The following is a 13,894-nucleotide window of genomic DNA, read 5'->3' as shown; positions in this document are numbered from 1 at the left end:
AATCCCATTCAATAATTCAAATGACCACTGAACGGCAGGCTGGGTCTCCAAGCAGAAAGCCCTGGGGTTTCTTTACCAATTTTTGTAGTATTTTTTATGCCAATAGTCTACTTCTGCCACCTAATGAAAGTAGAGGATCGATTCCTCCCTGTTGAGCACAGAGAGCCGACAAATGTAGCTGCATCACAGGTGACACATGTCAATGTCTGCAGAATCACACGGCACAGTAAAAATAGGCTACAAGAGCCAGTTCTGGTGCTTTAACAAGAAAAACAGTCACAAAGAAGGCCTAAAGCTATGGTATGAAAGAATCTGTACTCTCTGATCTCACACAAGGGAGAAAAAATAAAAAGGAGATTTTCCAATATGTATTAGTGTATTTTTTGGATAAGAGAAGAAGCTGTGCTATAATATAAGCCAAATTCACTGCAGGGGTAAAGGACAAGCAATTCAGCTGTGTTGGGCCTACTAATGCTTCAGTGAGCATGGCCTTAACATGGGGACATACCTCCTTAACATGGGGACAGAAGAGCTCAATGTCTGTTTAAAAAAACAAAAAAAAAAAAAAATCCAGCAAAAAACTATTTTCCCAGGTTTTAAAGCACAGCATGAAATTGTATCTAGATAAATGAGAAGCAAGAGACTATCCTCCAACCAGATCTTTACTTCTCTTTCTGCTCTGGCAAAATGAAAATTTCTGCCTTTCCTATGCATCATTCTTCTGACCTTGGTTGAAAGGTGTTAGAAAAACAGCAACTTGGAGTGCCAGGCATTTCCCTTCTTGCTCCCCAAACACACCGCACTGCCTTGTGAGCTCACAGTGTTCACTGTCATTTTCTGCATTTTCTGCTACATGGGTTGTATACATGTTGTACACAGTGCTGTAATTTCATAACTCATCTTATAAGATGCCCATGTGAAGCAATTTGTGCTTATCCTACAGTTAAAACAAGCAAAAAAGCCCTGTGATACAAGCTCTATTCAAGATTATGTATATACTTCAGCAGCTTGTTATTATGAACATGTCATATATTTGCAAAGTATATTTTCTGGCAGCTCTCCATATTTATACTTTAATCACAGGGCTCTAATTTTCCCTTAAATTTATTTGATTTTTACTTCTTCCTGTAAATTTTGTTGAAAAGTATGTTTAAGTAGCCATCTGCAGTATACTAAATAATTATGTTAAAAGAGCCTTAAAAATAACTATTATTTTTAATTAAATTTAACTTTGATAGGATTGAATTGAAACACATGTTATATATTCTCTCCATGGTATGATTAATTATTTTGCTCTGATTTTTCTATAAAGAAAGTGGGGTTTGTAATGTGCTGATTTATCTTGGGAATGCAATCTCTCTATCACCAAAGTTTTCATTATTTTTTTTCTTTAAGGTCTGTGATAGCTCAGCTGAGTTTCTCTTTAGCTCCTGAAAATTTATATAAATCCCACAGCTGTGACAGGTTATAACCTGTACGGTGTGTAGGATATAACTGACCTTAATGCTATTGAAGACTGTTAGCTTCCTGTGTCTGGATGTGAGAGGTGAAGGGGAAAATAAAATCACATCCTGACTTGCTCTAATGACATGGTACTATAGAATGTAACCCACTGACCACCAAGACAAAGTGCCTAATACTAAAATATTTTTAAGAGAGCTCACAAACAAATGAAAGAGCAATAGCTTTCTAGAAACATTTATTTAAATGGGAAATTTAAAGCTAACAAGGGAAGTTGTCAGAATATCTCTAAAATATTGAATTCAACAGGTCCTTTATTCTTTAGAGGGTGTATGCGAAAGGAAGAGAAAGTCTATGTAAAACTGACTCATTCTATATAGAGTACATACGTATGCTTTCTCTCTCTATCATGCCTGCTTGTTTCTCTTCATACCTTTAAGATTTTACTTTTCCTGGTCTTTGACCTCCACAGTAATGTGGTTCAATGTTATATTCTCTAGTTATTGCTTTGCCTTCACTTGTACTCATTGCTATTTCATTGCTCTGTGTGGTTTCCACTGACCATTTGTTTTGTAACAGTGAACAGGAATGCTTTTGGAGAAAATTTGATGGTGCTAAAAGTTAGCTAGTGAATATTAGTTTTCTCATATATTTAGCATTATAGAGCTATTCCGAGCAACTACTTCACTTTATAAATGATAACGCTGCAGGGTCTAGAACAGGGCTTGGGCTGGAACTCATGGATTTCTCTGCTGTAATCCCTTGTGTATGATACTGACTTGCTTTATGCTCTCTGGCAATGCATTTAGCCTTTTTGTGTCTGATTTGATTTCCCCTTAAGTCAAAGGAGGAAAATACTTTTTATTTTGCTTTGCAGGGAGGATGGGAGGATTCTTCTGCTAATACTTGTAGCTCTGCTTGAGGCTCTAAACTCTATATCACTATTCAATATTCTCATTGCAGTTCAGCATCCTTATTGGGCACATTAATATCCATGTCACCCTCTCCAACAGTGAGGGTTAGTGAGAGCAGGTGCCTGCTGTCCTGGTGACCTTGGGAGCAGACTATCCTGGTCTTCACAAGAAACAGAACGAAAAAAAACACACAGCTAATTCTAGCTCTATGAACTGCCAAATCCCTCCCCAGTCTGCACGGAGAACCTGATTACAATCACATTTGATGTAATAGAGGGATCATCTTAGGGAGGAGTATGCAATGTTAAATGTCTATTTAGGATGGTCTGTGGCCATTAAAGGGCAAGGGAGAATAATGATTAGCCTAACTGGTGGCTAAACTGGGGAGACCTGCAGAGCTTTTCTGGGCCAGTAGCCATGAATGCTAATTGCAGCTGGAACAAGCAACTGAGCTCTTTTGTTACAGCTGTATTCCTAAAGCAGAAACTTGTTAACATTTCAGCGGATTGTATAATAGCTGATTTCTGTTGTCAGTGATGCTTTTTCCTTTGTGATGAATTTTCGGCTTGTCTTTCTCAGTATTTTTTCATGTGTATGTGTGAAGGTTTTCTTTGCTCTACTGCTTTGATTCCTTGGACATACTCTTTCTGTTTACTCCCTCTCTTTGTGCTTGTATTTCCATCTGTTTTCATTTGTTTGGCATCTGGCTACAACAGTTTTCCAGAGTGTATTGTAATTGCATGCACTGATAATGAATCAAGTAGACCTAACAGGTAAGAAAACCAAATGGCAGCCACAGGGAAACAAGCTAAAAACACAAGAAACACAAAATCCTCTATGCTTCAAGGCATCAAATGCAAACATACATGGGTTATCTGTTATAAGAGATAGGTTTCAGCTGGATTATATCTTACTTAATTTCTCCAGTCCAAATATATGCACTGGATTAGAAATTTTATGCCATTTGTGTTTCAAATAGCTTACGGGTCTCAACAACTGAGAAATGGTCCTAAAGAGGATTCTCAGGTGATACCCACAGGAAGTAATGCATATTTTCAAGGAAAGCTTTGGTACATGTCACTTCATGTAAAATAAATAAACTACAATGATCATTGCCAGTTATCCAAGCTGTCATTCAGAGACAGGCAACTGTTCTGTTTGTAGACTCTGCATTGCTATATAGAAAGATAATAAGTGCTATGTCTTACCTTAGAGTAATTATGTTAGTCTCATCTTTACATGGTGGAATTTCAATTTTGATATTTTTTTCCTTCATCTGGACAGTGGCAACAACATTCACAGGTACATGAGCATTTATTTTGGTGTGTGCTTCCAGCCCTGCCTGGATCATGTGTGTGTTGATCCCCATCACAAAAGTCATCTCCTTAGCCATGCTAAAAAAGTAGAATGAGGGTAAGATTATGTTCAGACAGCAAACAGCTGTGAGTTTTTATGGCCTCCGTCACTTGGAAACATTATTCTTTTATTTCATACTAAATATTTACCTTAGACTCATTTTGGATCGCAGCCTAATGTTGGCATTTAGTAATTCAGTCAATCTGAAATCAGATTTTGGAGAAGGTGTAATCTGTGCTTGAACTATTACAGAGGAGGAAAAAAAAAATAAAAATAAAAGTGTTAAAAATCCCCTCCAATCCTGACAAGCATGTTTATATTGCTCAAGTCTTGAAATCCATTACCATTTCCTGCCACTTTTGTGATGGAAGAGTAATAGAAGCTTGTCTCTGTTGGAAACCCAGTGCAGGTGGGCACAATACGACGGATCTCAGAGGACAGTAAAGCCTTGGTCCATTGCCTCCCTACACCACTTTGAAGGCTGCTGATTATTTTCCTTATTGAAGGGATTTTTTCTTCAGGTCCATACCATGCCTGCAATTACAGAGTTCAAATTGTCTAAATAAGCAGAACTTGAATACCATGATGCATGTCATTAAGTGTGCCTCAGAGGAAAGACTGCTAGCAATGATTATAGCTTGACCTTATTAATACTAAAGACAAAAAACCCTCTTCGAAATAAGAAGTTAAAAAAAGAGTCAGTATTTGTGAAAGAAACAATATTTTAAAGCATTTGATGTGTGGGTGGTGGTGTTTTCAAAATTATACCTGCAATGCATTTTGGATGGCATTTTTATCAAGTCCACCAAAAAAGAGCTCTTGGCCAAACATCTTCAAGTAGCCGGATGCAAAAGGTTTGTCACTGGAGAATGCCTTCCAGTCGGAGAGCTGCATGAGAAGAGGAAGAAAGTCTGATTATTCATAACATTTCAGGTAGCAATACCTTAAAGATTTTCTTTTTCTTGAGAATTTACCGTTTTCAGGATTTCCTTGAAGTCATAGTCAGTCTCCCAGTCCCTGTCAGGAGAGTAACCTTTAGCAAATATCTCCTGCAGTCCTTCAACTGTTATTCCAACCTGTGGGAAGAAGTAAAGCGTAAATGCTACTGGATGATGGTCCTAACAAGGGATAAGAGAGCAAACTGCCGGTAGACCCAATTACCTCCAAGGGATCAGCAATTCTGCCCAGGAAATGTGTCCGCAGCTGGGACATTGCCATCGTTGGAATTAAACTGCCCACATTATTCAATACCAAATATTTAGCTGCCAGTCCACTCATAAGGATCTCTGAAGAGAAATAGGCAGTAAGATACATCACAGTTAGTTTTTAAAGCCACAGTACACAGATTGTATCAGTTTACTAATTGCATAATTCAACTGATACAGCATGATATGAGAAAGGCCAGAAAACCCAGCTATAAAACTGATGTTATAAACCAATTATAAACAGAATATTCTGCATTTTTGAACTATTAGTGGGCAAAACTACAAGTCCCCTGCTCATTGCATGGTGGTTATGTTATTTTTCCAATTGCTTCTGCTATGTCATTTGCACCCGTTCAGATTCTGTAACATCAGCTTCTGAAATGCTTTTAGGAGACATCGTTTAGGGCAACTTGACAAAGGGGATCAGAAATGAAAACAGATTTGCCATCCTTTGCTAATCGTTTAGGGAAAGTGATATAGATGTCCTATAAGGACAGATGGCGAGGTGTAGATTTGTCTCTCAAATGACTCAGAGGCAATTTAATACATCTAGTTCCAAATTCTGTAACTCCTTAGATGAAATGTACTAATTGTTAAGTAATTGTTAACTACTGAGTGAACTTTGAGCAAACATAGTTTGAGTCTATTTATGTTCTCTACATTAGATTTATCATCTATAATGTTCTTAGATACAGATAATCAGTGCAGAGCAGAGTCACATATTCTTCCTGATCTTGGCACAGGTCTATACAGTCCTGTTTTCTGAGTTAAAGTAATCACAAGGCTTTTCTAAGTTTCCATAGGTTTCAAGAAGAACAAGGCTGGCATGATATGTAGGCATCTCTGTCATGCTTCCTTTCTTCCAGCCCTCCTCTCTCTTCTCATCCTACACTAGTTGGAAGACTGGGAAGTATTTTAGGAATCCCTATGTTAACTTTCCACTATTCTCATGTTAGACATAGGCACCAAATACTCATTAAATCCTAGCACCACCAGAAATAAGCTTTGGAAAACCAGTACAGCCAGAGTAATTGCAGAGCCCTGGAAGATCCAGACCAACAACTTTAGTGCCTCCACAGAAGTTATTGATGAATATATTTTCAAACATTATGAGAGGGAGTGAGTCTCTGATCTCTTTCCAGAAAAGCAGTGCATAAATTCTCATAAATTATTTAGCCAGAAGTTAAAGATTATTGCTTGGTTCACAAATGGGGGCATTATGAACACTCATGCCCATATTACTTCTTTAATGTCACTCTCTGTGTTTCAGATAACATCTCACTTGTGAGTCAACATTTTCTCATTCTCTTCTGAACCCATGCAGACAGGGATCTGGATGATCCTTCACCCTTGTTTATTCCTCAAGTTAAGTTGCTTCCTGTCAGATTACTAGGACTAATTTTGATTTCTAATTTATCATGACAGAGTCCAACTTTTCATGTATTTGAGGAACAGTTTGTTGGAAAAGCAATCCACTTAGTCTACTAAATCTGTATGAACTGGCATTTCACTAAATTGCCTTCACTGTTTTGCTGTATGAAGCTCCTGCACTACCCAAAGTGCTAGGCTCTACCTACCTACAACATATACGGTTCAGTAACAGCTCCTACAATCAAGATACGAGTATTTATAACACCCCCAGATGGAAGAGGAATCAGTGGAAAACCTTCAGCAGATAGTGAGGAGAGATGACAAAAGTTCATGTTTTAATGATGATCCTATAGAAAATAAAAAGCACAACAATACCACACTCGGACATTACTAATGAGCTGACTTGAGACTTGGAAATATGAGGACTAGTTTTTCTCTGAATGAACATAGCCAGAACAGTCCTAGGTGTTACATGGACTGGACACCAAAATGAGGCTTGGTAGTTCTAGTAGATTTGTTAAGGCTCTTTTTTTTTTTTTTTTCTGTGTTCTAACGCATGAAAACCATTAATCGAAAAAACCCATGGTACTTACTGATACTTAATAAGAAGTGTTACTCATAAATGATTAAATGATTACACAGAACTCATTGACTTGAAGAGAGCAGGGATATTTTCCATACCTCAGGCATTACACAGCGCTAATGCTCTAAGAATCATAGAATAGTTAGGGTTGGAAAGGACCTTTAGATCATCTAGTTCCAACCCCCCTGCCATGGGCAGGGACACCTCACTATAGACCATGTTGTCCAATGGAAAATCCTACTGATACAGTCAGATCATGTGCTATAGCCACTTCACTGTGATAGTGTGATGACACCTGCAGGTATCTGACTGAACATCTTGTCTCATGGAAGAGGGAAAGAAAAATCAGTGATCAAAGAAAGTAGTCTTTGGTACCTGTGAAGATTAGTACACAGATTTAATTATATGAATCTGTGCCTATTGAGAGTCAGATTCTGTCAGTCCTCGCATTAGGCAGAAGCTGGGTCATCTTTAGATTTCAGTAGCAGTGCGTAGAGCAGGAAGCTCTATTTGTGGTGGCCATATCTGACAGATGCCAAATTAAAGATAGATTCAGCTGATATTATTGCCTGTCATTAAAAATTCAGCATCTAGCACCACAAAGATATGTGATGTTGAGGACAGATTTTTGTTTTTAGTAAGGAAATAGGTACTGCATTACAACCGTCACTATGGTAACTCCTCCAGAATGGACTCAGTGAGACACATTACACCTGTGGCTAGCGGTGACAAATCAAATCAGAAAGCTGGAGGATGGATCCTCCTCCAACACCAGTGTAACGGAGGATTGACTTCATTTAGCTAACAGAGTAATCCAAGTCTAAGATTAACATCTTTGAGAAAAGGATCTTATACCTTACTCTTTAGGATGAGAGGTTTAAATATTACATATACTGATAACCAACTTTCTGAAACTGGTCTTCACCAGGAAGTAACAGCAATTCACTGATGTGCTGCATTTCCAGGCTACAGCCAGAGCAAGGTAATCCATTTCACATAGCCCTCTGCCAGCTACCCTCATGCATACTTCACCCTTCTTTTTCACTGTGTGAAAATCCGGATAGTTCATTTTAAAAGCAAAAAGAAGAGAAAATGAGTACCTAAAACTAGAAACACATATCTGCTTATAACTGGAAAACGCATCTCTCCCTGAATGCATTTTAAATGGTACAAAAGTGACACTGTCTGTCTCCACCTTTGAGGCAACAAAGGTGTATCATTTATTACTGTGACGGTTGTGGTATGTATTATATTTATTTTTATTATCGCGCAGATGTAAAAACCATGAAACAGGGGCAGGGCAACAATAAGATCTACAGAAGTCTTTCAAACCACTCCCCTCCCTCCAAAAAGAAGGCAAAAGTACTTGTACATTTAGAACTGTGGATTTCAGATGTTTCGGAGTCTTTTTTTCTGTTGATCATTTTTAAAATAATGTTTACGTGTACCAGTGAATAACAAAGGTGCTAAAAACATCCAGGTCCTCTTAGATAAACAGCATGTGTAAGGAGACTGTGTTTGCAGATATAATCTCCCTAGTCTGCCAGCTACATATGCCAAATCACTGATGCTGTCATGGTCATTTACATAGGGGAGTTGCTTGAAAAATCTCTACTGAGAAAAACAACATACATGGAAAATAGAAATAGCTAGAATTTGGCCCAGCAAGAGTGGTCTTCTAATCTGGCCCTCCCCACTTTGACTATATTTTTACGTGCAGCTCCCATTGATGTAACTGATCAGTCTCCAGATCCCATGTGTGGATCTGCTCATTCCAGAAAAGAATCCTGGTAGGAAGGGGCAAGAAAAATCTTTAGACAATAAGCCTGAGTTAGCTGCTCATGGGTGCAATGAATTGCCACATCTGAATGTTTTTAGTTTCTTTTTTCAGTGTGCACTACTGTTGGGGTGAAGAGTATTTATCATCATATTTGAATTCAGCAAGAGTTGTAGGTGTTCACCACTGGTAGAAATTAATCCACTTCAGCAATAATTTAGGTCCCTTCTGTTTGTTTGGTACTGAACAATAGTATGAAATTGTTAAGCACCACTGAGACTACGGCATCAGATACAGGAGCATGTGCCTCTCCGGCTAATGAAAATGGAAGGTTAGAGCCCCACAAGTCCTCTGGTAATTTCATGCTGGCAGTGTACAATGCAAAACACATGGGGACCTAAATACTCTCCAAATGGAGAGCCTGAGATTTTTTATTTTTTATTTTTTATTTTTTTTTCATGGAACAAGAGAATATGGAGGAACAACATGCAGCTAAGCAGCTGGCAAGGAGAACTGGTTCTCATACTGCACAATTTTTTTCCCTGAACTGTAAGTATTTCTCTACAAAATCTTCTGAATCTTACCTTTAAACATACTGAAGCAGAAAACCTTGCTGAACTGATATCCAGATCTGTCAAATTTGGCACTTAATGCTCTGATGGCCATTCTGCAGGCAGAAGCCCTGAAAAAATTCAGTGAGCACATTAACACCTCAATTAGTTTGCAACAAGTTTTTCAACTAAGGAAGGGATCCAGATATTCCTTACATTGCTTGAAGATCTGGAGCTGTGCTTCTACCCAGGGCCCTCAGGTGAGAGTAGATGAAACTAGCCACTTGCATGCTAGGTTCTTTCAGAACAGCATCAGCTAATGTCATCAGTATTGGAAGACCTGGCTTGGTTTCAAGCAAAACCACTGCAGCTAACATTCGGACCCGAGGATGGAGTTTTTGATTCAGGAAAATCTCAAGGGTAATAGCCTGGACCTGAAAATAGTAGATGCATTCAAATTTACAGTGTGTATGAACATTTTGCTAATACCAATTCATCACCAATGAAATTTGTAGTATTTAATTATATGGAAACACTGTTCCTGGTTTCATAGTCTGAGGGCTGGAAGGGGCATTATGGTAGCGTAGTCTGACTTCCTACACAATCGAAGCCAAGGAACTTTGCTGGATAACTTCTTCAAGTTTATTATCTCTTTTTGAGCTATAGCAAAATGTATCTGGAGCATAACCACTCTAGGTAAAAGAGATTTCATGGATACATTACACACCTGAGAAGCGGTCTCAGTGACTGCTTATCCCTACCCATATAGGTATGCCTTATTTCTAGTAATTTGATCTCCTGGGGCTCCTTCTGCTAAAGAATAGAATAAAAATGAAATGAATAAAATCCAGTTTACTACCAGAAATCTCTATGCCAATTAGGAAGCTTAAAACCGAAAGTTAATGCAACAAATATAATTGCCACAGTACTACTTGTGACCAATATGTTCAACCTCAGCAATATTCAGTATCAAGACTAATTTTGTACTGGAACCTTTGCAGTCTCCATGAGTTGCACTGGAGCCTTTAACCCCAGCTTCAAAATGGATGTGGATGGTGCAGCTGTTCTTGCAGCCCCTCTGCAAAGTCCTGTCCTGCCTGGAACAGTGCACACCCAGCTGTCCAATGAAAGTCTGGTCCAGGAAACTTCAACAAACTTTGGAAGCGCCCTGATTGGTGTTATTGATTTAAGTATGTTGATTATCAAATACCAAGGTAAAAGTGGTGACAAGGATGCAGTAGCCTCTTTCTAAATGTTACTACCATTTCAAATTAAACATTAAACAAATAAAAAAGGCAGACTGTGTATTAAGTCTGTTGAAAGCAAACATGGGTGTGTAGGTAGCTAGCTGCAAACCAGGCATTAAACTGGTTTTTGAACAATGAAAAATACAGCCACAGTCATTAACTTGCTCCAGACCAATTTTCTCCAAAGAAAATGCATAGAAAATGGAACTAAACAGTGGTCTGGGTCACATGTGGAAAGCCAGGCCAAAGGGCAATCAGAGACACAGCATCATTTCAAACACCAAATTGGCTTTTTTAATTCCCTGGCAAATACCTTAACTCCTACCCTTGCTATTCTCTCCTCCCCCCAGCTTTTCCCCATCTAGCTACTGCACTCTGGTAATTTGTTTCTTTATTCTTTAGCTTAAAAGCATACCCTGGCACACTATTGTCTGTGGATCAATATGTGCACTCAAACTGGGACCCTTATGCAAAAAATGAGTATAATGGAAAAACTGATACAGATTAGTAGCTGAATAGTTAATGAAAGCTTTTCTTTTACTTTTTACATTAAGAATAGACTTATGTAAAACAACAAAAAATCAGTATCAGGAAAAAATATCTTGAAAATGCAAGGTTTCCTTTTTGAAGCAGTTTGTTTTAAAGTGAAAATGATTGTAAAGTGATGTCTGTGGTGGATCAGAGTATGCCTGTGTAACCGTTGTACATGATATCTAATCATTACCCCATTCAGGGGCAAAAGTCACATTTAGTAGTTGTTCTGCTTATGACTTAAACCCACACAATGTCTGTAAATTTGTAATTAGGATGCAAACATCTAGTATCTATTTACAGTAAGATCTGGTCTTGAATTACAATTAGATGTGACACTCAGTATTAAATGTCAGTTCTCTGAAAACCTTGTTTTGTGGTTCTCTCACACACCAAAGTTGAAGTACCGCTAAACACATTTTGGTCAATAATTTAGCTTTCTGTCTAATGTCCTTAGAAAATACATGTTTGCAATGGAAATACTGATTTGTCTTCAATAATAGGGTAATGAATGTATCATTTTAATGGGATTTTTGTTGCAGTCTGAAATACTAGAGGTTGATGTCAAAAGGAATAAGACATACCAACTAAGGAATGACTAAGTATTTAAAAAACCCCACAACAACATATTAGAGCTATATTTGAAAAAACAAATAAGAAAAAAAAAATAAAAAAAAACCCCTGCTCATCACCCATTGTTGATTATCAACTTGTGTTTGATTGTCATAGGTGTAAAGGAAGCAGCTTTGTTTCCTTACCATTTTTGGATCTTTCATGCCTATGTTTTTCAGGGCCATCACAGCAGTTGCATGGACCTTGAGTGGCAAATCTGAGGCACCAGTTGCATATCCTGGCAAAAATTTCTTGATGTGCTTGATGCTGGCTGGATGTCCTACATTCCCAAGGGCTTTCAAAGCCAGGGAAATTTCTTCTGTGTTAGACTTGCTCAATGCCTCTCCTGCAAAGCCATGAAGTAGCTGAAAAAAGAAAACAGATTTTCTGTTGAGTTCAGTTCCAGCTCATATCTATATCCCATCCCCCAGCCTATTCTGAGGTTTGACTTTGATAATTTCAGTTTGTTCAATTCACTTATTTTAAATATTTTCAAATTCTTTTTGTCCTCATGAATAGAACATTTTATTCATAGAACAAGCATAGCCAAGAATGCCACAATGACCAGTTTTTTCATCACTATGCCTTAAAGTGAAGTGCTCTTACTTATTAAGTAAGAGCTTTAAAAGAAAAAATAATGGCTAGGAGCTAGTTCCCACTGCCTTTTGGGGTGAATTGGGAACCCTGCAATAGTGCTGTTTGAATATCTCTTGGCTGAAGACAGATGCAAAATGTAGACACAGTTAAATTCTTCAGATCCTTAAACAAGATTCCTGAAGATACGGCTAGTGGTGATGCTCTAAACTTCAGCTATGACAGCCACTTTTTAGTGTGGATTAATAGCTGGCAATGAGATAATCAGGTAATTTCACAGCCTTTGCTGTAAGCAACTTGATCACAGTAATGTTCACGTGGCAAGATTAGAAGTAGTTGTGTGAAGGCTGAATATAAGAAAAGAACTAAATCCTCATAGAGAACTGTTTTCAATGCTAACAAATGGCTCTAAAAAAAACCCCTGAGACATTATAGAATAATTTCAATACAGTTCCTATGCTATAAAATATCACATTTGAGATCCATTGATGGTGCAGAAACAGTCTATTTGATATTGCTAATCAAATGAATGGATATTTGAAATGCATTGAATAAGCCTATACAATCATTTGCTTTGGGAAAGAATTTCCATTCCCTGGAACTGGTCTTCTTAGATTTAATTAGCTCAAGAGCATTGGTGGTGATTGTAACACAGCAGATACATGTAGGAATGTTGGCCCTGTCTCTGTACTACAGGAAAAAAAATAATGTCAGGCACACCCTGCTCTTACTGGGGATGGTGGACTGACCAATGTCAAAGAAAACACCTACTTCTCTTTTCCTCTCTATCACTGCTGAGTGGCTGACCTCTGTATACCATGATGTGCATCTCTAGAACTAGGAAATGCTATTTACTGCCTATTTAAATTGTTTTCAAGCCTGCTGATTAAAAGCAGTGCAGAACAGGGAGGGCATTACTATTATTTAAAGCTTATTGCCTGTGTGGATGACTGGGCTCTGCTTCTGGCTGAGAAATGGCTGGGCTACATGACTCTGGGCAAAAACCCGGGCTTTTGTGTCACTTAGTTTATTTATAAGTATGTAAAAGTACCTATATTTAAAGTATTTCAGAGCAGTGCCATGGGACTTCATTAATAATTGGCAGTAAAGCACTCAGAGATACTCAGATAGAAAGTGCTATGAATTATACGCTTCCTCCTCTCACTCTCTTTCGCGTGTTAATCTAAAGATAAAAATGCTGTATTTAACCAACTGGGGTTCCTTTCCCCAAAGGAAACACTGTAGTGAAGTGAAATACAGGTTTCTGAATAATGAAGAAAGAACTCATGGCTTAATTTTTCTTTTAAACGATAAATAACAATGTGGTTACCTGGAGACATTCAGAGCAGGAGTCTGATGAAGAGCACTGTTTGTGGCACAGTGACGCATAGCTGAGATAGCAAACCTTTCCAAGTACAGTACTTGAGCGTGGGCAATGTTTTTTCACAATGAGCTGGGAAGAAAGCAGTTGTTCGTTACCACCATTAATGAAGAGCAAAAATATTAAAAAATATGTTTCTGCCAAATGCAAGGTAAACCCAGGGTACTGATATTTTTGTATCAATGGATTTACAGTTAATCAGGGGATATTACTATATTTGACAATGCAATCAGAAAGTAATTCCAAGTAACATCTGGAAGACCGATCTGTTGCTTTTATAGTGTTTCAGATTTAAATTTGGCATAGGCTTT

General features: G+C 38.0%; 1 protein-coding gene across 1 annotated transcript in view; it reads right to left on the bottom strand.

Moving 5' to 3' along the window:
* LOC115612224 (vitellogenin-1-like) overlaps positions 1-13,894 on the bottom strand; it is a 65,171-nt gene that overhangs the window by 18,072 nt on the left and 33,205 nt on the right. The window contains exons 11-20 of the mRNA XM_030496239.1: positions 13,533-13,655; positions 11,755-11,973; positions 9,435-9,652; positions 9,252-9,349; positions 4,893-5,017; positions 4,706-4,807; positions 4,500-4,619; positions 4,076-4,265; positions 3,881-3,974; positions 3,584-3,769 (exon numbers count right to left, since the gene is read on the bottom strand). Coding sequence (XP_030352099.1) covers positions 3,584-3,769; positions 3,881-3,974; positions 4,076-4,265; positions 4,500-4,619; positions 4,706-4,807; positions 4,893-5,017; positions 9,252-9,349; positions 9,435-9,652; positions 11,755-11,973; positions 13,533-13,655 — 1,475 coding nt within the window. The remainder of the gene's footprint in view (positions 1-3,583; positions 3,770-3,880; positions 3,975-4,075; positions 4,266-4,499; positions 4,620-4,705; positions 4,808-4,892; positions 5,018-9,251; positions 9,350-9,434; positions 9,653-11,754; positions 11,974-13,532; positions 13,656-13,894) is intronic.

The sequence above is a fragment of the Strigops habroptila genome, chromosome 8 (assembly GCF_004027225.2).
Source record: "Strigops habroptila isolate Jane chromosome 8, bStrHab1.2.pri, whole genome shotgun sequence".
NCBI classification, from domain to species: Eukaryota; Metazoa; Chordata; class Aves; order Psittaciformes; family Psittacidae; genus Strigops; species Strigops habroptila.
Note: the sequence above shows the minus strand (reverse complement) of the source record. Positions and strands in the feature narration are given on the sequence as shown.